At 39.1% G+C, this 26,686-nt stretch overlaps 1 protein-coding gene and 1 long non-coding RNA gene across 2 annotated transcripts; one reads left to right on the top strand and one right to left on the bottom strand.

The window, feature by feature from the left end:
- Positions 1-13,098: 13,098 nt before the first annotated feature.
- Positions 13,099-16,211, bottom strand: LOC129632915 (uncharacterized). The gene is made up of 3 exons (XR_008704748.1): positions 15,335-16,211; positions 15,064-15,160; positions 13,099-13,462 (listed from the first exon to the last, which is right to left on the bottom strand). It is a non-coding gene; the product is annotated as an uncharacterized LOC129632915 (long non-coding RNA).
- On the top strand, positions 13,505-15,341 carry LOC129632914 (E3 ubiquitin-protein ligase RNF167-like). Its single transcript, XM_055554665.1, has one exon. The coding sequence runs from the start codon at positions 13,837-13,839 to the stop codon at positions 14,950-14,952; it is 1,116 nt and encodes a 371-aa protein (XP_055410640.1). The 5' UTR covers positions 13,505-13,836; the 3' UTR covers positions 14,953-15,341.
- Positions 16,212-26,686: the final 10,475 nt, after the last annotated feature.

Genomic DNA, 26,686 nt, shown 5'->3' with positions numbered 1-26,686 from the left:
TATTGATTTATATTGAGAGTATAAAAATTATACCATGCTGAAATCTCACATTCTCTAAATAAGTTAAAAAATTAATACATATTATATTATTGTATAAACATAAAAATACAATGTTACAGAAAGCTAAATAATAACATACTAGTTTATATCTTATGTAAAAAGTTTAAAGCAAACTTATAAATTTATAATCAAACATGAGTCCATGAAATTCTATGCTCTTTTTCTCAAAAGGGCCAAGGGTATAAAATGTGAGTAAAATCCAATATAAATGACTAGATCTTGAAACTTATATAACAATTAAAGGAAAATATTCAGGCAATACAGAAGAAAATAGATCTTATTTTTGTATTAATTAGCTTAACAGTCAACTAAGGGCTAGAGTATAAAATATATTGCAAGGAAGTACCAGGAAAATCTCAAGTGAGTACCAGGAACATGCTCTATGAGAAATCTCGGTCAAACCGGATAAAGCAATTGCTATTATTCTGAATTGGCATTTGAGATGTGCTACTTAAATCTGGATGGGAAGTATGGAAAAAAATGTTGAACTCAGGACCTGTCATGGACCATGATTTTGCCAGTTTACAATGAGTGAGTACTAGAGGCTAAATTGCAGAGAGATATAGAAATAAAGGACAAGTAGAATCCTGTGCTGTAAAAGCCTGTGGAGCCCCTGCATGCATTCCCAGTTTCATTTCAATCTTGTTGTTTTATCTGTTACATCAATTCCACGAATCAATTTGTTTTCCATTTTTGTTTAAGACTCTTAGGTTTCTGCCAGTGGTAAGCATACCACTGTATCTATATGTTGACCCCATATTTAGTGCTTTTTGTGGCTCTGCAGCCTTAATATTCCTCCCCAGGAGAAGGGTAGGGGGAAAGGATAGTCAGGGGGTTTGAGATTGATATGTACGCACAGCTATATTTAAAATGGATCACCAACAAAGCCCTATTGTAGAGCGCAGGGAACTCTGCTCAATGTTATGTGGGAACCTGGATGGGAGGGGAGTTTAGGGAGAATGGATACATATATATGTATAGCTGGATCACTGTTGTACATCTGAAATTATGACAACATTGTTAATCATCTATATGCCAATATAAAATAAAAAAAGATAAAATTAAAAAATTTCACCCCCAAACACTGAAATATTCTTTCATCACACTTCTGAGAAATTAATCTGATGTTTCTACTTGTTAGCTTTCTATGTAATGTGGAATCTCTAAGTCTTAGAAAACAGTGCCTACCTGAGTAGCAGAAAATAAAATAACTATCTAAAAGACAAAAATGGATAGTGATTAGTTTCTCCTGAGTCCGAGGAGAAATGAACTCCTTTCCAGGGAAGAAGCAGCTTCTCCTGAAACTACTCACAGTTGCCTTTTTTGGTGAATAGAGAGAGTATGGAGAACGTGCCCAGGCTAGTCTACTTAAGAAGGGAAGAGGCAAGAGAAAGTTAAATTGCTCTGCCTGAAAAGAGAAGAAAGGAGTTTTTAAGTTGGACAAAAGTCAGAATAAAGTCACAGAGTTTATCAGCATGTATGTGTGCAACAGAGGCAACAGAGCCACTACCTGTGAACATGTGCAAAGACTCCCCCAAAGAAGTTTCTGAATAACTAAACTTTCTCGTTAAACTTGGTGTCATGTTCAGGGTTGGAAAGTTAAGCTCCTTTAATGCTATTTTTGACGTATTCATTAGATTTGTGAGTTAAGCGCATTCATTTTGGTTCTAGTCTGTCTTGAACACACAGGCTTGACCTGATAGACCATTACTCATTTTGGGATCAGCCTCATCACTTCCTTAAAACTGTTTCTGCTCGTACATATTTTCCATTTTATAGTTTTTGGGATCTTAAATTCAATTTAAAATTCGCACTCATTGTTTAAATCTTCTAGTGCTGGACTGAAATATAGCAAGTTGGACATTTACAGGAGTGGGGGGGCATGGGGAACTATTTTAGTCTATAAGCTTTGAGTCTTATATGGCTCCTTCAAGGATGGTTCTGACATCAGCCCTAGCATATGAATTTTGTTGCATGTATATTTTTTCTAAGGTGCTTTAATATTTAAGGTGCCAGAGGGCAGACCATATTGTCTATAAATTATGGGCAATAAACTACCATTATTTTAGGAACCATACCTGAAATACAGGATAGATGACCACAGAACACATCAAAGGAGTTTAAAGTCTATGCTGACAACTCATAAGTCAAAGATAGAATTAGAAGGATTTTTTTTTTCTTTTTTATATTTTTAAAGTAGGATGACTGACTTAGGGATAAGATTAATATAGAGGAAATAATACCATTAGTTAAGAACTATCTGCAATGTTCTATATCTCTATTTCTTTCTTTACTGAAAAATAATTATTTTGAGTTGCAACCTGTTAGGTCTGGTTGTTATTAGTGAACATTAGCCAATTTTGCTTCTGCTTTGGCATTATAATGTCAAGTTTTTAACTTTCATGAATTTGAAAGTGAAAAAGTGAAAGTGTTAGTCACTCAGTGGTATCTGACTCTTTGCAACCCCAAGGACTATAACCTGCCAGGCTCCTCTGTGCCTAGGGTCTCCCAGGCAAAGAATACTAGAGTGGGTTTCCATTTCTTTCTCCAAGGGATCTTCCTGAGCTTGGATCTCCTGCACTGCAAGTGGATTCTTTACCATCTGAGCCACCAGGGAAGCCCGAGTTTTTAACTTTAATGAACTTAAGGAATTTAAATTTTAAATTAAAGAAACATTGCATTTTCCCAAGGGATGGTTTCTCATAACAATAAGTGACATTTACTAAATGTTTGCACATTAGATTAACTTTTTGAAAAACAATGTATTTTCCCCCATAATGGGTTATCCTGAAGAAAAGTCTGTGTTTTAATTTAATCCTTCAATGCACTCTCATCCTGTGAATAAGGTCATTTTAATGAATTTTACATTAGTTCAAAAAATTCTGAGCAACCTAATACATTCCTATAAATTACATACTTTGGGGATTTCAGTGCCAAGCTTTAAATCTAATTTAATAACAGTAAAAAATGTTATTGTATCTTTTTTGATGGCTTCTGAATTTTATATAGGTTACAATGATGAGCAAGCTGTTTGATGGAATCAGTGCCATGTCACAGGTCTTATGATGAAAACTCAGACCACAGAAGAGAGGAGATAGAGGCAAAAATAGGAAGAAGAAAGCAACAAGATACATAAAGTCAGGCTTCCCTTTTAAGAAACATACAGAAAATGAAGAGGGTACAGGGATCACACGTTTCATTGTTGACTTTAAGACGAGTTGTTGTCTCCTGTTTTAATTTTTTTAATCAATTTTTTTTTCTGATTTTCTTATCCTGTTTTTAGTGTAAGGATATGGAGAAAATGTATATGTTAGCAGCTCTTAAAGATGATTGTAAAGGAAGATTGACCTTGCAGATAAGACACTTTTTAAGTTCACATTTCAAGGAGAAGAGAGTTCCTTGTCATAATAAAGGAATGAGAAGGAGTGGGAAGCAATGTTGCAGAGGGCAAGGTTGGAGAGGACAACCAGTGGCTGCAGATAGAAAGCATGCATTTATTAAAAGAGACAGTTGAAAGAAGAGTTATTTTTAGTGGAATCCTAGAGATCCCATTGAAACAAGGCTTCCATAATCCTACCCAAATTAAGATATTCTGATGAAGATAGATTTCTTAAAGAAAAGAAAACCACCAATACAGTATACAAACACTTATCTATGAAATTTAGAAAGATGGTAACGATAACCCTGTATGTAAGACAGCAAAAGAGACACAGATGTATAGAACAGTCTTTTGGACTCTGTGGGAGAGGGAGAGGGTGGGATGATTTGGGAGAATGGAATTGAAACATGTATAATATCATATATGAAACGAATCGCCAGTCCAGGTTCGATGCATGATACTGGTTGCTTGGGGCTGGTGCACTGGGATGACCCAGAGGGATGGTACGGGGAGGGAGAAGGGAGAGGGGTTCTGGATAGGGAACAAGTATACACCTGTGACGGATTCATGTTAATGTATGGCAAAGCAAATACAATATTGTAAAGTAATTAACCTCCAATTAAAATAAATAAATTTATATTAAAAAAATCACTGACATCTTCCCCACCAATAAATAAATAAATAAAATAAACTTCAAAAAAAAAAGAAGCTGGTAAATCATCTGAGATCTGTGTTAAGATTGCATAACGTTCAAACAAAGTTCAGTTTAGTAGCAAAGGTAATTGTCTATTTTTTTAATGATAAAAACTGTTAGGTAATTAGAACAGAAAAAGGAAGTCCAAAATAGTGGTGGATAAAAGACAAAAAAAGAAACGGAAAATCCCATGGAAAGGGAACAAAGGAAAAGTCTGAGGACTCAAAATCAGATTTTATTTAGTTAAAAAACCTGGTCTTAAGTGATATATTGTTTGTATAGAGTATATTAATAGACACACAGTCCAGGTGTAGAAATTAGTTAGGAGAGATTAATTTTATATTACTTAGAATAAAGGAGGGAAACTAATTCACAAATTGAAGTTTACAGATCAAAATCCTTTTCTTCACATCTCTCATTAGCAATATTGTCCATATCCTGTGGCTCTTCAGAAACCATTCCATGTACTCCTCTCTTTCCAGTTCCCCAAATCTCATTCCCATCCTAATCTCTTCCAATCTAATCTCAATAAATAGCAACAGATATTTATTCAACATCTACAACTAGTTAAGCAACCTGATGAATGATGAAGATACATCCATCAGTGGATAAAGCAGAAAGGCATTTTCTGTCTTCAGGATCTTCTGTCATTCATTCTAGTGGTGGAAATAGACAAAAAAAAAAAAAGTAAAATATACAATATGGAAGAAATATACACATATATTGAATACATGCATATGTATATATGAGCAACTTTTAGTTACATATATATGTGTATATATATATGTATTACATCAAAAATATAGAAGATGAGAGCCAAAATTTTAAAGAAGTGAAGAAGCAAGCCATGAAACTACACAAGGGAAGAACATTCTAGGCTGAGGGAATGTCAAGAACAAAAATCATGTTTGTGTAGTCATTCTGGATGACTGGGCTCAAGGATGGGTCAGAAGGCCTGTGTGTTGAAGAAAATAGCAGAAGGGGAAGGTTAGTAAAGGTTAGGGTCAGAGAATGTGTGTGACTTTACACATACTAGAAAGACTTCTCCTTTTACTCTCCATGAGATGGAAGCTATTGGGAATTTCTGAGTAAAAGAAAGATACTATCTTATTCTGCATGAATAGATTCTGAATTGAGAATAGAAGCACTAGAGTGAAGGAAGGCAAGCATAGAGACAAGAAACTCAATCAGGAGACTTTAACAACAATTTCAGAGAAAGACAGAAGTGTTTTGGACCAGGGTGATGGTAATGAGTGTGATAAGCGGTGTTAATAGCAGGATGCTGAATACACTTTGAACTCAGCACCAAAAGAAAATTTTTTTGATAGACCATGTGGGAGTTGAGGAAAAAAAAAAGAGAACTGAATTGTTGTTACCGATGATAACAAATATTGTGAATGAGTTTGTTTGAAGATGAATACTAGAAACTAAGTTTTGAATATATTCTGTTTGGGAGGCCTACTATATACTTAAATTGATAGGTCATGTAGGCATCTGGCTATATGGCTTTGTGCCAGGGTCCAGCCCTGGTGGATCCAGGGAATTCAAAGCGGGGACGGCGTCGGCGAGGATCAGGAAACAATTGCTTAAATAAACATTAATTAAGGATATAAAGAGTAATAGAATAAGGATAGCTCAGTGAGGAAATTCAGTGGAGAAAAGAGGCTGAATAATTCAGCCAGAAGGCGAGAGAAAGAACGACATGGGGAGACCAAGTTTCGGTGAACAAGGCACGCACTTTATTTTCCAAAGTAGTTTTTATACCTTAAGTTATGCATAGAGGATAATGGGTGAAGGGGTAGAGTCATGCAGTAAGCCAGGCTTTCTTCCTGCAAACTTATCATATACAAAAGTTTAGGTGATTTGCATCATCTTCTGGCCCGGAGGCCTGTTAACATTTTAAGACCCTTTCTTCAGAAAACTTATTTTTCTCTAAGCGTGATTAGTCAGGCGCCACCCTCCAAAAGCATTAGATAAAGTTGCATTCCTATAGGGCAAAAGTGTTGTGGGCTATAACAAGAAAAAGAATTAACTCAAGGGTCCAAGGTTACAAACATTAAGGCTACTACTTACACCAATTATATTAATCAATACACTGCCAGGGACACAGCAGGTAAGGGATATGGAAACTTAGCAGCAAACATTGGCCCAACAAGTGAAAAACCCTTCACCAATACAATTTCTAATCAATCTTTTAACTGCTCAAAGGAATCTGTATTTAGACAGTTTAGAACATCTCATGCCTCTCACAGTTGGGAGGCTCTGAACAATCACATGTGGCCAGAAAAACCTATTCAGGCAGGCTAGAGGACTTCCAAAGGAGTTTGTAGGTTGAAACACTATCACACCCAGGAATTATTAACTGGAGCTGTAAGTTAACTCTTTTTTCAGGGAGAGGTAGTGGGGGACAGCCCCCTGTAAAGTCAGAGGTGTAGGTGAAAGCACAAAGCAGAAAGTAGGCAGACTCTGGTTTTGGGGGTAGATGCTCGAGAATTTCCAGGGGGACTCCTGAGGCTCAATCACGCCTTTGCATATGTCGAGCCTCCTTCCTCATGACCTTTGCCACAGGCGGAGTTCCTCACGCTGGCTCACGGCAGCTTTGAGTCTGGATTTTGGAGAGAAAACTGAGCAAGAGATATTAATTTGTGAGCATATAGGTGGTATTTTAATCTATGAAACTGGTTGTGATCACTAAGGCAGTGAATACAAACAACATAAGGACAAAGCCTGAACTTCAGACATTCTAACATTTAGACATGAGGTAAACAGAGAAACCCAAAAGAGACAGGAAGGGCCAGCCAGGGAGACAGTGAGAAAATAAGATGAAGGTACTGAATCTGGAGAACAAAGGAGAAAGTGCTACCAGGACGAGGATGCCATTAACTGGGGTAATACTTCTTACAGATGAAGTCTGATGTGGGCTGAAAAATGAGCACTGGGTTTAGTGATATGGAGACCACTGTGCTGTGCTTATTTGCTCAGTCATGCCCGACTCCTTGTGACCCCATGGACTGTAACCCACCAGGCTCCTCTGTCCATGGGGATTCTCTAGCAAGAATACTGGAGTGGGTTGACATGCCCTCCTCCAGGAGATCTTCCCAACCTAGGAATTGAACCCAGGTCTCCCACATTGCAGGTAGGAGACAACAGGGAAGCCCAAGAATACTGGAGTGGGTAGCCTATCCCTTCTCCAGGGGATCTTACAGGCCCAGAAATCAGACTGGAGTCTCCTGCATTGCAGACAGATTCATTACTAGCTGAGCTACCAGGGAAAGCCCATGGAGCCAACTAGTTACTGTGAAAAGAATTTTCGGTAGAGTAATGAGACAAAGCATGATTGAAGAAGGTGCAACAGAAAAGGATGAGAAACATTAGAAACAGTGAGTTAAAGAAGGTCTTTTTCAAGGAGCTTTGCTATAACAACAACAACAACAAAAAGTAAATAAATAAAGACAGCAACAGGTAGCAAGGAAAGTAAGGTCAAAAGAGAATTTTTGTTTTATCTTCCTATTATCTATCTATCTATCTATCTATCTATTATATATCTCTATCATAGGCTTCCCAGGTGGCACAGTGGTAAAGAATCCACCTACCAATTCAGGAGATGCAAGAGATGCGGGTTTGATCCCTGGGTTGGGAAGATCCCCTGGAGTTGGAAATGGCAACCCATTCCAGTATTCTTGCCTGGAAAATTCCATGGACAGACAAGCCTAGTGGGTTACAGTCCACTGGGTCACAGAGAGTCAGACATGTTAGGTGCAGAATTTGGACACAGATGCCATGAAGCAGGTATTTGCAATGTGGGAACACGTGAAAATTCTCAGATTGCTATTCCCTTTCTCAGTGGCAGGAAGCAAAGTTGTTGGTTAAGAGTAAAACTGTAGGCAGTTTTGGAGGTTTGATGAGGGAAAATCTGGGATGAAATGGATACCAGAAGAATGGAGGAGTTTGGTCTGGGAAAATAAAATAGCTGAGTCACGTTTCTCTTGGAATAGGACAAGGTCTTTGAAGTGGTCCTCTTAAATCATGAAATTCTTCATGAGCTTATTCTCTGTGTTACTGCTTCTTGTGTTCAGTGCAGATATGGTCAATACAGACTTTTCTGATCAATGCGACCATGTGAGGCTCATCACCTGGCTCAGCACCATCTCCAGAAACGTGTAGTGCCATGGGCCATTGTGTGAACAGGCTCAACATCCAATGTGGGGGCTCTTTTGCTGATGACAGAGTACTTGAAGGGATGTTACAAACAAGTTAGACAATTCTCCCAAAGGGGAAGGGTGCTACATTTATTAGAGAAACCACTATGTCATTAATAATAAAAGGGGAACAGCTCTTCAGCACCCTTTCAAAAAGCCGGTATTACCTGAGTGGTAGTGATTATACATTTAGATCAGATAGATTTTTTTTTCTTTATCCATGATCAGCAGCACAGGGGAAGACATGCAGCAAGACTGTAGTTTGCTCAGACACATTCCACGAAGAGAAAGGCAAGGGAATTGAGGGTATGTGCAGGGAAGAAGTGATAATGATTGACTAGGGTGCCGAGGTCCAGCCCCGGCTGATCCAGGGTATTCGAAAGGAGAGACGGCTAGGCGACCTATTCAAATGTTAATTAGAGATAATAAAGAGTAATAGAATGAGGATAGCTCAGTAGGAAAATTCAGTGGAGAAAAGAGGCTGAGTAGCTTGGTTTATGCGGGAGACCAATAAAACTTCAAGACAAGAAGTTTGCACCACTTACATAGGCCGCAGGCGTCCTTCCGTTCTCCCGAAGGAGAGGAGACACTGAGGCCTCCCCGGTCGGATCTTAGAAGCCCAGGCATAATTAGCAAGCATGGTGGGTTCCGCGCTCCAGATGGAGACTCAGCTAGAATTTGGGAGAGAGAGTGACATGGGGAGACCAAGTTTCAGTGAACAAGGCCCGGACTTTATTTTCCAAAGTAGTTTTTATACCTTAAGTTATGCACAGAGGATAATGGGGGAAGGGGTAGAGTCATGCAGCAAGCCAGGCTTTCTTCCTGCAAACTTATCATATGCAAAAGTTCAGGTGATTGACATCATCTTCTGGCCCGGAGGCCTGTTAACATTTTAAGAAACTTATTTTTCTCTAAAGGTGATTATTCCAAAGTCAGGCACCAGCCTCCAAAAAAGCATTGGACAAAGCTGCATTTTACATTTCTATACACCCATTATATCAATCAATACACTGCCAAGGACACAGTAGGTAAGGAGTATGGAGACTTAGCAGCAAACATTGGCCCAACAAGTGAAAAACCCTTCACCAATACAATTTCTAATCAATCTTTTAACTACTCAAAGGAATCTGTGTTTAGGCAGTTTAGAACATCTCCTGCCTCTCACAGTTGGGAGGCTCTGAACAATCACATGTGGCCGGAAAAACCCATTCAGGCAGGCTAGAGGATTTCCAAAGGAGTTTGTAGGTTGAAACACTGTCACACCCAGGAATTATTAACTGGAGCTGTAAGCTAACTCTTTTTTTCAGAGAGAGGTAGTGGGTGACAGCCCCCTGTAAAGTCAGAGGTGTAGGTGAAAGCACAAAGCAGAAAGTAGGCAGACTCTGGTTTGGGGGGTAGATGCTCGAGAATTTCCAGGGGGACTCCTGAGGCTCGATCCCGCCTTTGCGTATGCCGAGCCTCCTTCCTCATGACCTTTGTCATGGGCGGAGTTCCTCACGCTGGCTCCCGGCAGTGATAGAATTCCAGTTGAGCTATTCCAGATCCTGAAAGATGATGCTGTGGAAAGTGCTGCACTCAATATGCAATATGCACTCAATATGCAATATGCACTCAATATGCAATATGCCGGCTCCCGGCACTAGGGTAAAAGTTGGGGAGGAGGAAAGAGGATATAAGGCCTGGGGCATGATGAAGAGAGGGGAAAAAAATGGCAAGATGGTATGACAGTTAAAGATCTAGAGAGTGAGATAGAAAGGTGACAGGGATGGTCAGAGACTGGAAAATTAGGAAGTAGTACTGTGGAGGGTTTGTAGTTATTGAAATGTCATGGTGTGCTTTAATTCCTACTTTTCCTTTTTCTTATTCTCTTCAATAGCTCCACCTTCTAAAGGTAAATTATCCATTACAAGCTGGAAAATGCAGAATCTTGCCCAAAAGATTGGATGGAGGAAAAAGGGTGATGGTCAAGAGACCATGGAAACCTACAAAGAAAGATCACAGCCAAGATGTTCAAATAATTCACATTTAGTACATATTTTCTCTTTTAACTCTGAAAAATCATTTATTTTTACAAACTTGAGTGGTTTATTGATGATTCTATTTCAATAAATAGATAATAAATAAATAAATAAATTTGTGTCTCTGTCTACAGTATGGATGAGTTGAAAATTGAAAAACATACATATGATTACCAATTGATTAAATAATGCAATGCCTGTCAACAACTTCACTGTTTTTCCACCATTGAATTGACTAATTGTTTTCCCCCACTGGAAGGACACAATATGGGTTTGAAGGTTTATACAGGAGCCCAGATTGTCTGATACCATATCAAGGGGATCTATTGTTCTACATGACACATTTTCTTTTGTTTAAACTTTTCTGAGAAGACCATTACTAACTAGAAAAGCAGAAGGGGTAGAGCTTTATATTCTTTTGGGAAAGTTAAAGATAGAGTTAAGAAATGCTGAAATTATGGAAATTCTTAATATATATATAATCTTATAAGAAAAATAGCTGGCATACAAAGGCAGATAGTTTTGATAGCTCCTACAAGCTAAATGCCCTGGATTGAGATAGTTATGGATCACTGGTGACAAATAATGAGAATTTAATTTGGACTGTCTAACCAAAAAATGAATAATTTACCAAGTTAAGCTAATAAAACTTGTACTTTACTTAAGAGACAATTATTTTAAAATTATGTATTCATACATATGGGGCTTCCCTGGCAGCTCAGTCAGTAACGAATCTGCCTGCAATGCAGGAGACCTAGGTTCTATATATATGCTATTGATACAGAATTCATATATAACAAATTTGATAGAGATAGTATGTATTTATATATTAACTACACATGTGAATAAAATATATTTAACATAAATTTGATAAAATCTCAATAATAGTTGGTTATAGACTCTTGCTGAGTTAAGTTTTTTGGTAAAAAGTTTTGTTTACACTGGAGACAACAGAGTTGGAAAAAGTAGTCTTGCTCTCCTGAGCTGGGAGAATGTTTCAGATTCTCTTTGCAGATGCCCTTCCAAGGCTATACTCCTGTCTTTGACACTACAATTTTGTGTATTAGTACGTCTGCGCATGTGCACACACACACACACACACTTTTTTTTTAATTGAAGAAGTTTCCCAAATTGTTAAATTCTAGAACTAAAGAAGCCTGGATTCAATTCTGTCTTTGATCATCTTAAATACAAATGCATTCAGACTAGCAACTGCACAATTCTAATGTAGTCTGGTATAATATAAAATCCCACTCATTAAATAGTTTTTTCTTCCCTGGCTCAGATTCAAATCAAGCTTGGAAAGTCTGGCTGAGTGGCAGAGGTGGGGGAGTAGGGTGCTGCTGGCTTCTCTTTTCTTTGCACCCCTACTGCTCTGGTCAGCTTCTGCTATTGACCTCTTGAAGACTGGTCTCAGAAGGAATAATCATGGTTGGCTGGTTCAGTAGCGATCTGGTGTCACTGACTGCCCCCACAGCAAATGATCTCAGACTAACTCCTTCTCTCTTATACATTGCTTTGGTGGAGTCCTCAGCAGCTTTTTTTTTTTTTTTTTTTTTCTTTTTCTGAGTCTTCTAGGCTGCTCACCTGATGAGGACAATATCTTTCCTAGGAAGGCTACCTGTGAGTCTTCTTCTGCCCCTAGATTCCAGTATCCACCCCTCTGTTTTGGTATCTCCTTACCCTATCAGATCAAGGGCTCTGTGGGATCCCTTTTAAGGGCTCTCCATAGCAAGGCCCATGTTTGGAATCTGGCCCATGTTGGAAACTTTTCTGGGTGCAGAAATGGAGATTGACCCAATGTACTCCCCTCCTTTTTCTCTGAGCCTCAATTTTCACAAATGTCTCCAAGTCATTTTCCCTTGACTTGAGGTTAAGGGGAAGCACCACCTCACTTCCCCATGGATGGGGTGTGTGGTTGTCAGCATAGTTCACTGACAGTCATCTTGATAGAAATCGTTTCAGTCCTTCAATTGTTTTAGACTGAGGATAGCTACTTGCTAATGCTAACAGTGCCAGTATGGGACTCCTCTCGTCTCTTCTCCACATTTATTTGAAAATCCTGAAGGAATGGTTTAAATTAGCATTTGTCTTAACATCCAGGTGGATTTAGAGCTTACTGTTTGAATAGATTATGTGAAAGAAGGAAGAGTGGCATTTAATAACCTGTTCTAGTTCCAAATTGGAAAAACACAGCAACACAGAGATAAGTCTGCAAGAATATTTTGGAAAATGGAACCAATGTACAAAAATGGCAAGATAATACTGTAATGTGAGATGCTGAACACCCAAGTCTGGAGGGACAACTTGACACTGTGTGCTCAGAATAAAACCTTTCTGTTTCTGACTTGGCCAATGAGGCACATCTTTATTTAAAGTGGCCTATAATTTTCTTTTCTAATCCAAGTTTTGACTTCTTAAAGAGAAAAAAGACAGTTGCATGGAAATGCAAAATCTAAGAACCAAAGGACCTCATTTCATGTTGTAAATGAGGTCACAAGGAAAAGTATCTAAGTTTCAACAATTTTATATTCTGGCTATTTCCTTGGTCATATGGATCCAATGCTACACCAAAATCTTCAGGCATCTACAATAGCCTAGAAAAATGTACTGTCCAAACACCCAGTAAGTTTATGTATTCTAGGCTAAACTGGTCCTCATAAAGAAATAAAATTTTAATTCCTATCTCCATACTGTCTTTGGTATGGGAAATAGATTAGCTTAAAAGATTGTATTGTGTCAAAGGGATAAAAGGATTAAAATGTTAAATTTTAATACAGATGATCCTTGGTTGCCTGTATCATAACGGCAGAATTCATGAATTATCTCAGATTTCAAATACTTGTTTTGAGAGATAGGATGACAAAGGACTCGCACTTGTAGATACTGGTACACATTCTTAGGTCAGAATCAATTATTATAAAACCTATATTAAAGTTAATAATCTGCTAGAATCCTCTCAGTTTGGCTTGTCTTGACTCAAGATCGAGTATGCCAGGCAAAACCAGAGTTCGGAGGTCTTTGAAGATAGACTCAAGAGTTCATCTGATCGGCCGGAAGTGTGGTGAGCACTCTTGCGAGAGCTGAAGGGTACCAACGATGATGACGGCAGCTGGAGGAAGGAAGAGAAGGAAGGAAGAGAAAACCGGAAGTGCTACATCTTGAGCGGCCAAGGCAGAAAGCAACCTGACTTTCTTTACCGGAAGCCCTTTTCCAGGGTATAGGGAAACGGTCCGCCTGCCTGGAAGTCCCACATTTTTTAACTCCCCCATCTTTTCATAAGTTTTCCTGTCGTCTATGCTTGCTTCTGTGCTCTTTCCCCGTTTTATCTGTATACCAGAAAAGGATTCATTAATGTCTCTCTCCTAGCTCCACTAAACGGGTGGAGCCGGCTTTCCTTCCCTGTACCATCATGTAGCTAGGAAGTAGCACGTAGGGGCAGTTGGACCTCTGGGAACCCAAAGGAAGAGGGGAGGGCACAGAACTATGCTTCTGCCACCAGGACACAGCCTCTTCCGCTTTTCCCCCAGTGCTGTCGCCATGCCCCCTACGGCCCTCTGTCTTCCTGTGGTCGTGGCCACTCTGCTGTGGGGAGCGTCCCCTGTCAGGGGACTCATTCGAGCGACTTCTGACCACAATGGCAGCATGGAATTTGCAGACCTCCCAGCTCTCTTTGGGGCTGCCTTGAGTCCGGAAGGACTTAAGGGGTTTCTCGTGGAGGCTCAGCCAGCCAACGCCTGCAGCCCCATTGCCCCACCTCCCCCAGCCCGGGCCAACGGATCAGTTTTCATTGCACTGCTTCGAAGATTCGACTGCAAATTTGACCTCAAGGTCCTACATGCTCAGAAGGCCGGGTATGGTGCAGCCGTGGTACACAATGTGAATTCCAATGAACTGCTGAACATGGTTGGGAGTAACGAAGAAGTCCAGCAGCAGATCTGGATCCCTTCTGTGTTCATCAGCGAAAAGAGCTCTAAGTACTTGCGTGCCTTCTTCATCTACCAGCAGGGAGCTCAGGTGCTTCTGGTCCCTGATAATGCATTCCTCTCCACCTATTTTTTCATCCTTTTCTATGGGATTTTGGCAATGCTCATTTTGGGCACGGGAGCCATAGTGATAGTTCATTGGATCCATTTCCAGAAACAGCGCTGGCGGAATCGGCTGACGCAAGAGCAACTGAAACAGATTCCTACCCACGACTATCGCAGGGGAGACCGGTATGATGTATGTGCCATCTGCCTGGACGAATATGAGGACGGGGATAAGTTGAGGGTCCTCCCCTGTGCTCATGCCTATCACTGCCGCTGTGTGGACCCGTGGCTCACTCAGACCAAGAAGACGTGCCCTATTTGTAAGCAGCCTGTTTGCCGGAATCTTGGGGAGGAGGAGCAGGAAGAAGGAACTCAGGTGCAAATGGGCCACGAGGAAGGGGGCCTGAGAAGCCTCCCTGCTTCAGAGCGGACCTCACTTCTGGGCTCCAGCACCGTACTTCCCACTAACTTTGGCTCCTTAGCCCCGGCCCCCTTTGTGTTTCTTGGGTCTTCAACAGATCCCTCACACTCTCCATCCTCCTCTTCCTCTTCCGCTGTCAATCTCATCTGATACTCCCTTTCCTTTCCACCTTTAACAACAGATTTGCAGAGACCCTTTTCCTCCCTCAAGTATTCCAAGTTGAGTGATAAGAGATAGTTCTACCTCAGCTTTCTCCCTTACCCAACGCCTTCCTCCTGAGGGATTTGGACGTGCAGAGGGACTGGATCTTCACTTACTGGGTTAATAAAAATGATGCATGCAAATCCATGGGTGAGAGCTGTCAAAAACAATTTAAAAGAGCATATTTTTATTATTTGTGTTAAGGATGAAAAAATAATTTTAAATATTATTTTAAGTAACAGAATATCTTAAATCGACTTTGCTATATTAACATTTCAAATTTGTCCACATAATGCAATTTCTCATAAAAATTTCAGTGTTTCTAGTTTACCTGTTTTAGAGTGGGTGCATATGAAGTAGTCTACTGCTGCTGCTAACTTGCTTCAGTCGTGTCTGACTCTGTGCGACCCTATGGACAGCAGCCCACCAGGTTCCTCTGTCCACAGGATTCTCTAGGCAAGAATCCTGGAGTGGGTTGCCGTTTCCTTCTCCAATGAAGTAGTCTACACCTATCTAAATGTTTGTCATCAGTTAGTGCCTAAAGAATGCAAAGCCCCTGCAGTGTCTACATGGTCATGAGAAAAAAATAACTGGGTTGTAGGTCTCTAATCCTCTGCTTTTCCTGTAAAGTGGCTCTGTAAAAAGATTTAGTTGCCTTATAGCATGTGATCATTAGTATTCTAATCCTACTAATTGGGGTGGAATTTTAAGATAATGCTTTTTAGCTTTGTCTTTTCCTCTCTTGAAATTAAAAACCGATTTAAGTGAAGGGAACATGCAACATCAAATACTTTTCACTTGAGAGTGGTAACTGTTCATCCATGCCAAGTGTCTTCTGTGTTTAGAGATACCTGTGTAATTGCAAAAGATGGGATTTGTATATGGAACCATTGAATATGCCCTTCCTTTTTAGAAATTAAGGTTATTTTCACCCTTTAATGATTGTTAATGTTAGCTAAGCTATTTTTCATTTGTATGGCCAATTTCAACTCATCTCAAACTTTCAAACACTACATTGATAATGCAAATGACTAAATACTCTCAATATAGCTCTTTGGATTAGAATGTTTAGTTTCATGCAAGCCTTGAAATAAACTCCTAAACCACACTGAAAACTGTCTATTTTGGAATGCAGAATCAATAGTCATAAGATTTACTATTTAAATTAATATGCAATTTTGTTTCCATAAAGATGCATTTAAGATGGTAATTCTAGTTCCAAGGTCTTATTAAATCAATTGTCAATACTACTACAATTGCTTATCTATTCTATTTACTAATGTTACGCTCCAGTTTTTTGATTGATATTTCTCACAATATGCATTGTTTGGCAGGAGGTTGCATTGATAAGTATTATCTGACACTGAAGGCTGTAGTATGCGGGGTCCCCAAGGAACAGATTCTGAGGTAGAGCTTTGGGTACATAAATTGAATGAGTTTAAGAAGTAGAGCTGGGTGGAGGTTAAAGTTGGAGGATGGTGTTGCTGCACTGGAAGCCTTAGCAGATCCCCCCAACCTCCACTCCCACCCGCATCTCCGCCCTCAGAGAGCCCTGGAGCTGGAATGGCCCTGCAGCATTGTCCTGCAAATTGAAGCAAAAGAGCGGAGTCCATGTGCCCCTTAAATGATTTGTCATTTCTTCCAGGCTGTCACAGGGACAGAGGAAGGACATTGGGTTGGGCAGCTTTGTTCATACAAGGACAATTCCTGGAGAAAGACTCAACTGTGTGAGAAATTTCACTAGTTTTGTGTGTGTGAGCACGTGCGTGCAAAGGTCCTTTCTATTTTAATATGATTCTCCGAGTCAGTCAAACTCCAGGAGATAGTGAAGGACAGGGGAGACTGGTGTGCTGCAGTCAGTGGGGTCTCAAAGATTTAGTGACATGATTTAGCGACTGAATAATAGCAATCCAGAAATTGCCTAATTGATATTTTTATGAGCTTCTTCTAATGTGAGTTAATACCAAAAGGGTGGCCTCTGCTAAACTGAGTCAGTTATGAAACAAAAATAGGAAATAAAGATAGATAAAGGTTTGCAGTAGAATTTTACCCCGGTCCCAGGCTCGAAAGTGGTGACTGCTCAATGTGTCATGTGTTCATTACATGAATCTGTATTCATTACAAGCATCTGTTGAGCTTCTATAATGTTCCAAACCCTGCATGGACCAGTGATGGAGAAGAAAGATCCCATACCTAATTCACTGATCTTCAGGAAGAAACAGTCATTTTGTAGCATGATGCTTGTGACAAGTAGCAAGAAGGGATAAATGATCTAGAAAGAATAATCCAGTGTTATGCTGGAGTGGCTCATATGGGTTCAAGAGAGCTAGCTGTTAAATTTTTAGGAACCTTGCCACATTGTTGCTAACTATGGGTATTATTAAAAATGATATTATATAAATTTACCATTAAATAAATTGTATTAAAAACATAGTTAATGCATATTCAGGGCTTATCACTTCATAATTATTTTATTTTATGCTCTTGAGGTTCTCTATGACTATTAGGACTACCTAGTGGAAAACCATGCACTGGTGTGTTGCTATGCCTATCTTCCCATCTCCGAGTTCAGTGACATTATATTGGAGCCTGAAATTGATCATGATGGGAGTATTTATGCCACAAAAACTGGCAAATGCTATCTCCTTTATCTTACTCCATCAGAATATCATTTACTGTTTTGATGATTATCTAGACTTACCAAAGTAATGGAAAACTGTTAATAATATAGATTAAACTTAAATATGTCATGTCTAAAGCTAATACATTGTGAATAGTGCAACAAATTGAGATATTCTTCCAGTATTTGAAAACTGTTATCTGATTGGGCAAGTAAGTTTTCATGTCATTGATGAATTAGTGAAGTTGTCACACACATTTTAATTTTCACACTTTTTTTTACCTCATTAAAATAATGGAAATATCAATCAATACTTATGGCAGAACTACATTAGTTTGTCAATGATATGAACCACTTCTGAACTGGGAAGTAATCAAACATTTATTCACAGACTAATTTTATGAAATCATGGTGGAATTGCAACCATAGTTTGTCTATGGACACAAGATTTCAGCAAAAATAGGACAAATATTCTGTGAAAATAAACTGAAATTGACTATGCAGTATTTACAACAAAGAGAATATTGCATATTTTATTATTTTCATTAATTGTGTACTTCATACTCCTTTTCATCAATAAAAATTATGTACATATAGGTGTTCATGCATTTTTTTTCCCCCACAAGAGTGAATTGTTCCCCATCCTGAATCGTGCATCGAACCTGGACTGGCATCTCATTTCATACATGATATTTTATATGTTTCAATGCCATTCTCCCAAATCTTCCGGGAACACATGTATACCTGTGGTGGATTCATTTTGATATTTGGCAAAACTAATACAATTTTGTAAAGTTTAAAAATAAAATAAAATTTAAAAAAAATAAATAAAATCCAAAAAAAAAAAAAAAAAAAAAGAGTGAATTGTTAAACCTTTTCCAGCACACCCCTGGATAAACCAAAGCTAATACAGAAATTTGCACAGTTACTGTATGAACACATGGAGTGCCATATAAGGACCAAAAAGGCCGGAGTGAGGGGGGGAAGAAGAAGAAAAAGAAGGCTGAACTGAGAGCACCTTGAGAATTCAGGCTCCTCTTTTTCCACTGTACTGTGTTCTGCTTTATAGTAGATCATAAAGAAGGTAAAATGCACAAGGTCTTTTCCATTCTGTCATCAGTATTAGTGATCACAAACGCACTAATTATCATTTGGACTAGCTGCAGATACTCAAATTCAGCACTTCTTACAGTCCATCCCGTTTCTGATACAGTCACATCTGTTGTGAGCCTATTAAGCACTGTTGAAATGACCTGCTTTCCCTCTTGAGATGCTTCTAGGCAGTGTGGCTCTGTGTGGTTCCTCTCTTAAGTGCTCACCATGGCAGAACTATTTCCTAGAGTTACTTGGGGAATTCTCAATCTTTCCCTCACTGTTAGAAGGCACATCTATTAATATTTACAAACAGCAGGACTGTGTTTCCCAGGTCCTTAGCTCCATATTGTACACAGTGGGGCTCAAAACCTTTGAGACTGTGATGGAATGTTCTATTCAACACACCATAGGAGAACATTTCTTTAGGCAATATTCTACCCTCAGCCCTCCTCAGATCATTTTTCCTGGGTCTCAGGCCTCAACTCTGTCCCCTCCCATTTATTTTGCTAGTTGGCTCATATGAATATACCTTATTTAATCTTTGTAGAAGTCATATGATGGAGTATTTGACAAATAAATACGTTTGAATTTAAGTTGATGCTTTTTTTTTTTTTTTTGCCAGTCAAAATAATTTTACAAAATTTTTAGGACCTTTAAAAAGTGATTTGTAGAAATACTTAAAGATGATGTAGAATTTTTATAACTTAATTTTATTTCTTTAAAAGATACTGTTTTATTTTTAAAGTTCCTTATATAGCACCTCCCAAGACTGTAAATTCCTTAAGAGAAGAAACTATAAATTTCACCTCGTTATCCTGAGGTACTAGCTCGGCCTGAATGAATACATAAGTGATTATTTGAAAATCACTTCTTTAAACTTGATTGGAGAAGACAATAGCAACCCACTCCAGTACTCTTGCCTGGAAAATCCCAGGGACCGCGGAGCCTGATGGGCTGCTGTCTATGGGGTCGCACAGAGTCAGACACGACTGAAGTGACTTAGCAGCAGATGCAGCAGCAAACTTGATTATATAAATAGGATTTTACATTTTTTCATAGTGAATTTGGCTTGTATCAAATCAGTGTGGAGAGAAGTCAGTGGCATGTTTTGAAGATGTACTGATGTTAGCGAGGGCACTGCTAATTTCTGCACCCTCTGCCCTTTTCTCAGATAGCCATCCTAACTCCACACATTTAAAAACACATCTATACCTCCATCTTTCTACCCAACTAGTCAATGAGTCATTCATTTTGTAAATATTAAGTTGTATCTATTGTACTGGCTATATAATGGTATCAGGATAGATATAACCTTATCTTCATGTGAAGAAAAGAATATTAAGCCATCACATAAAATGTGAAAAATATTGTGGTAGAAAAATTCTCAGAGTAGAGGACTTTAGGTGGGGGAAAAGGATCTAGACATAAAAATTTATGGGAGAAAATAAAAATTATGTTGAGACCTAAAGGGTGGATGGGGGTTGACCAAAAATAGGAGAGGCAAGAGGGTTTAAGCTGACTGAAGTATAATACCTGTGAACTTAAAGGGGACGAGAACACAGCATGTTCTAGGAACAAAAAAGACTTCCAGTATTTCCAGGACTTGGACTGTGAAGCAAGACAGAAAGAGATGTGAGGTGGCCAGTATGAGTAGAGACTGGACCTTGAAAGGCTCAATGAACTTGTTAGAGTTTAAAAATTCTCTTAATTGTAGAGAATGGCTAGTAGGTGGGAAGAGAGGGCAAGATGAGATTTGGGAAGCCAGATGGAAAATGGTGCAATAACTCATATGAAGGAGATGGTCACCTGACCTCAGATACTGGCTGTGGGACTGGGGAATGGGGAAGGTATCTCAAGCAAACTCTTAGCTACGAGGAACTGGGAGAACATAAAAGGATCCAAATGAAGAAATCGTCATAATCAGAAGATACAGGTAAGACATACATCTCTGTGTGGGCCAGGTGTATCATCTTCATAAAGGTGATCATTTTTGATCATTTATATTTGAGAGCTATTGTTTAGTTTTTCTTTTTAGCAAAACCGATTAAGCTAACAGTAGAAGAGATGGAAGAAACAAACAAGGGAATTGAAATAGAGGAGTACTTTCTGGTATTCTCTAGATTTATTGTTTAACTTGGGAGCAAAATCAAAATGAGATGCCAGACTGTGCTTAATATACATGCTCTCTGAGCCTATGCATATAATGTGTTCGGACAAACCAGAGGCAGAGTCAGGGTCTCTGGCGATATCTTTCAAAGGGGATTAAAAACCACAGACATGGACCAAAAAGCTGGGAGGACATTTTAGGTCTGTCCTCTTGATTGAAAAGGGCACTAAAGGATTTGTAACAATTTCAGGAGAAAGCAAATAATAGTAAATAATAATTGCTGTATGAAAGCATGGCACTATTGGTTTATAAAAGCCCATTCGAAGTTTTAAAAATCAGAGACACATTTCTATAATATTTATCTAGAACATAGATATAATGCTCAAAGGAGCGTCATTAGTAAATTTGATCTTTATTCAACATTTGACCATGATTAGTAATTATTTGTGGGCGATTTGCTCTTATTATCACAGGTTATTGTTCTTATGAATTTCAAACTGCCTATTTTTTTTTTTTGAAGATAATTTTATTTACTTAAAGATGAAGAGGAACTTTGTTGTCTGAGATTGCCTGTTGAGCACTTAATAGTCAAAGAGATGGTTTAGTTTGCCTGGAAAAGGAAATGTGACCCTGGGATTACACCCTTGAGAGATGATACTTCAATTCAAATTGGGATTCACAGAGTAATTGCAGCCTGTGGTAATGCATCTTCAACATCTTAAAATAGCTGTTATATGGGTAGAGCTTTCCCCTAGAGGAATGGCAGTGTTCACTAAGAGATGTCTTTTGTCTCTTTCAAACCACTAGAGCAGCCTTTGAACAAGGCTGAACAAAGAAACACAATATTTAATGTTTTTCTAGAGTGATTTGAAAATTCACTGCAAACAAATATATTCTCTGTTTTGGATTGTGCTGAAAATAAAAAATAAATAAAACAAGTAAACAAAATAATGTCTGAAATGACTTCATGTTTGGGTTATTTTGGTGTGTGTGTATGTGTGCTTCTAATAGTTACCATAAAATTTGGACATCCTGGAGCTCTTCCTTAATGTGCAAGCAAGTCACTGAACAAACTCTTCATGTATTGGGTCATTAAACAGATTTTCTCTGTGTTCTTTTCAGAAAAACACAAAGAATTAAAAATATGTCACTATTTTTTCTATCCCTAGTAGGCAAGCAGTGACTGACAGCTAACAGGGAGATATTTCTTAATTCCTAATTATACAAACTGAGCCAATGGTTTTCTTAAATATACAGTGAACTGAGTTGTTTCCCTTTTTTTTGTTGTTGGTGAGAGTTTGGACAAGAACATTTTAAAAATCTTCTTTAGAAAAAAGGCCCTTAAAAGGTTCTTTATTCACAAAGAGAGTTGTAAAACACAGAAAAACATGAAGATGAAGTGGAATGTGGCAGATGGGAAGCTAGACCACACCTAAAAGATAAGAGACTGTGAGAGTCATTCTTTTCTCACATCCAGAACCGATTAGATGACAAACTGCCTCCAAGGAAGACTGTTAGGAAGAGAGTATGCTATCATGTCTGACTCTTTGTGACCCCATGGACAGTAGCCTTCCAGGCTTCTCTGTCCTTGGGATTTCCCAGGCAAGAATATTGGAGTGAGTTGCCATTTCCTACTCCAAGAATCTTCTCAACCCAGGAATTGACAGGTCTCCTGCATTGCAGGTGGATTCTTTACCATCTGAGGCACCAGGGAAGACCTGGTAAGAGAGTACCTAAGTTGAGATGAGAGAGCATGACTGTCACAATGGTTATGAAAGTTGTAAACCAAGAAGAAAAGACAAAACCCATCAGAAAGCAACAGAAAAGATTGAGAGTCCAGAGATAATGAATTTATATCACACTGAAAGAGCAAGAAAATAAATGGCAGACAGGCAGCAAGGTTGGGTGATCAAGTGGACTGAGATAATAAGAGGAGGGACAAAATGTCTTCAGGTTGATCCAATCAGTTTAAGAAATGAAATCTGCAAGGGCCCAGAGGCAGTTAGGCAATTAATTTAGAAATCCTTGAATATATGGTAGATGCTTAAAGGAAGTCCATTGGATACAATAGAGCACAGGCAGAAACTTGGCATTAAAAATAAAATATCAGAGGCCCCAGTACCCAGCGACTATGAGAGTAGAAACAGAGAGAGATGCAAGGTGCAAGCCAGGCGATGTCAACAACAGCTCTAGAAGCTGTAGAGCAGGGTAGATTCACTAGAGCTCTACTCAAAAAGCATGGGTTGCCTTGTGGGTACAGTGAATATGTTACAAGCACAAGGAGATTTCAAGGTTGATTCTTTTTCTTCAGAAATCTGAAAATCTGATAGGGATTCTACCATCAGACATTCCCCTTTCTAAACCAAACAGATGGAGGTCTCTTGTAGAGCTGCTGCTATACATGGCTTTACATTTATTTTGCTTTATACTAGGTAGGCTTCAGACCCCAGTCAGCCTGGTCCAAAGGCTTACATGTGCAAGGTTTGCAAGAGTCCTGGGAGAAGTGATTGCTGTGTGGACGGGGAATAGACTGAGACTCTTTCTTGACATCCACCCTAATTTGTCTTCTAGGCATGTAACCAAGGGATGCTGAGCAGCACAGTAGTTCTGGAGCCTTTCCCTTGGCCATGCTAAGCATGAGGCCCAAGATGAAACTGCATGAAAGGTGTTTAGTGTGGTATTGATGAAGGAAATAAGGCTTGATTTGTTAAGAGCAGTATTAGTAGTGGCCATAACCATGTTATGAAAAAGTCCAGGAAAGTCTTAGCTACTCTAAGGAATGAATTTAATTCTTCAGGAAACAAGACTTAACAAGACCTAACAGAACAGCCCACTGTGATCATTGTCAATCTTCAGTTGTCACACTATGCCATTGCAACCATTTTCCTTTCACTGCTGATAAAGAATCTCTCTTACTTTTCCATAACTGGTCCAGTGAATCTATGTTTGGTCAAATACTTGAATGTACTCTCTAGGTATTATCTGTTTAGGTAGATGATACCAGGGCACAAGAAAAAGCATACAGCAGGGTGTGGGAAACCACATGGCTTGGGCTAATTCATGTCATTGTCTGTTTTTATATATAAAATTTTACTGAAACATAGCCATACTCATTCACTTATTGTTGTTATTCAGTCACTAAGTTGTCCAATTCCTTGCAACCCCATGGGCTGGTAGGACACCAGGTTTCCCTGACCTCTACTATCTCCCAGAGTTTGCTCAAATTCATGTCCACTGAGTTGGTAATGCTATCTAACTATTCCATCCTCTACCACCCTCTTCTCCTTTTGCCTTCAGTATTTCCTAGCACCAGAGTCTTTTCCAATAAATCAACTCTTCGCTTCAGGTGGCAAAAGTATTGAGCCTCAGCTTCAGCATCAGTCCTAGCAATGAATATTCAGGGTTGAGCTCCTTTAAGATTGATTTGTTTGATCTCCTTGCAGTCCAAAGGACTCTCAAGAGTCTTCTCCAGCACCACAATTTGAAAGCATCATTTGCATATCACCTATGGCTACTTTCCTGCTACAGCTGCAAAGTTGAATAGTGCTGATTGGTCACAGTCAAAACCTTTGACCTATGACCCTTTGAGAAAAAAAAAAATCTGTTGACTCCTATTCTACAATCAGGCTTCTCAGGTGACATAGTGGTAAATAATCCACATGCCAATGCTGGAGACTCAAGAGACTTGGGTTCAATCCATGGATAGGAAAGATCCCCTGGAGTAGGAAATGGTAACCTGCTTCAGTATTCTGGCCTGGAAAATTCCATGGACAGAGGAGCCTGGAGGCTATAGTCCACAGGGCCACAAAGAATTGGACACAGTTGAGCACACAGCTATTTGTCTGTCTATTCTACAACCAGTATATTGCCCAGTGCTTAAAAGAGGCTAGTTTCAAATCACACCTTTTCCATTTCCTAGCTTTGTGACCTTGGACAATTTATCTAACTCTGCTCTTCAGTTTCCATATCTGCAATGTAAGGTAATGTAATAATCTGCAATGTAAGGTAATGTAAGGAGAAAGGGATGACAGAGGATGAGATGGTTGGATGGCATCACTGACTCAATGGACATGAGTCTGAGTAAGCTCTGAGAGTATTGGTGAGGGACAGGGAAGCCTGGCATGCTGCAGTCCATGGGGTCACAAAGAGTTAGACAGGACTGAGTGACTGAACTGAACTGAAGGTAATAATAGATCTACTTCATGAGCTTGATATGAGGATTAGATTGATTAAATCATGAATTCTTGTAATGGTACTCATAGTGCTGCAAGTGCTCCATGAAAATTAGCTATTGTTATCATTATTTGACAGTGCATTATTTAAAAATATATATTCAGTTCAGTTCAGTTCATTCAGTCATGTCCGACTCTTTGTGACCCCATGGACTGCAGCATGCCAGGCCTCCCTGTCCATCACCAACTCCCAGACTTTGCCCAAACTCATGCCCATTGAGTCAGTGATGCCATCCAGTCATCTCATCCTCTGTTGTCCCCTTCTCTTCTCGCCTTCAATCTTTCCCAGCATCAGGGTATTTTCTAGTGAGTCAGTTCTTTGTATCAGGTGTCCAAAGTATTAGAGTTTCACCTTCAGCATCAATCCTTCCAATGAATATTCAGGACTGTTTTCCTTTAGGATGGACTGGTTGGATCTCCTTGCAGTCCAAGGGAATCTCGAGAGTCTTCTCCAACACCACAGTTCAAAAGCATCAATTCTTCAGCACTCAGCTTTCTTTATAGTCCAACTCTCACATCCATACATGACTACTGGGAAAACCATAGCTTTGATTAGATGGACCTTTGTTGGCAAAGTAATGTCTCTGCTTTTTAATATGCTGTCTAGGCTGATCATAACTTTTCTTCCAAGGAGTAAGCATCTTTTAATTTCATGGCTGCAGTCACCATCTTCAGTGATTTTGGAGCCCCCCAAAATAAAATCTGTCACTGTTACCCCATCTATTTGCCATAAAGTGATGGGACCAGATGCTATGATCTTAATTTTCTGAATGTTGAGCTTAAAGTCAACTTTTTCACTCTCCTCTTTCACTTTCATCAAGAGGCTCTTTAGTTCTTCTTCACTTTCTGCCATATATATATATATATATAATATCTGCAAAGGGCTAGTCAGTGAGTCTTGGCATTGAAGATGAATTAGGATATATTCTTCCCCTTAAGGAGTTCATGGTATAATGGGAAAGATAGATGTATACACTACTGATTATAATATAATGCTATAAATAGATTTTTGTTCAGTGTTACTGGAAATCAGAGGGGAAGTCAATTTGAGTGATGATATTTGGCTTGAATCTTGAAGTATGAGTGGATTTTTGTAAGGAGTGGCGTAAGGTAAGGAAATGCATGAATTTTTTAGGTCCATGTGGAAAAGCTACAGAAGAGGAAAATGGAAGTGTAGGAAATGGGAAGAAGAAAAAGGTTTAATGTAGGTTTAGAAAAATTGCATATTTGAACTGAGTTAATATGAATGGTGAATTGAAGAACAATGGTACCAAAGTTGGTGTGGAGGCCAATTTTTGAGACTGTCTATTGATGGGTCATGGAGAGCAGAAATGAATCCCATAAGGTGCTTGAAATGGTGCTTATTTATCACTATGTTCTCCATGCTTGACATTGTATATGTTCCTTAATGGAAACTTCAAGTTGCTCACTGTCAACATTGACAGTGAAACTGAGCGAGACCCTGTGGGGCTCCTTGGCATGGAAGCCCTTCAACTCCCCTGTTTTTTGACTCCTGTCTCTATGACCTTCCCTAAGTTCTTATGAGCAGATTCAAATGGTTGCTAATCTGGGAATGGAGAGGATGAACAGACAGAGGAGATGGAGGGGCAGCCACAGAAATAATAGTGC

Source organism: Bubalus kerabau, chromosome 18, assembly GCF_029407905.1.
Source record: "Bubalus kerabau isolate K-KA32 ecotype Philippines breed swamp buffalo chromosome 18, PCC_UOA_SB_1v2, whole genome shotgun sequence".
Taxonomy (NCBI): Eukaryota; Metazoa; Chordata; class Mammalia; order Artiodactyla; family Bovidae; genus Bubalus; species Bubalus kerabau.
Note: the sequence above shows the minus strand (reverse complement) of the source record. Positions and strands in the feature narration are given on the sequence as shown.

Coding starts and splice junctions, on each gene's coding strand:
- LOC129632914 (XM_055554665.1), top strand. CDS start 13,837: ATGCTTCTGCCACCAGGACACAGCCTCTTCCGCTTTTCCCCCAGTGCT.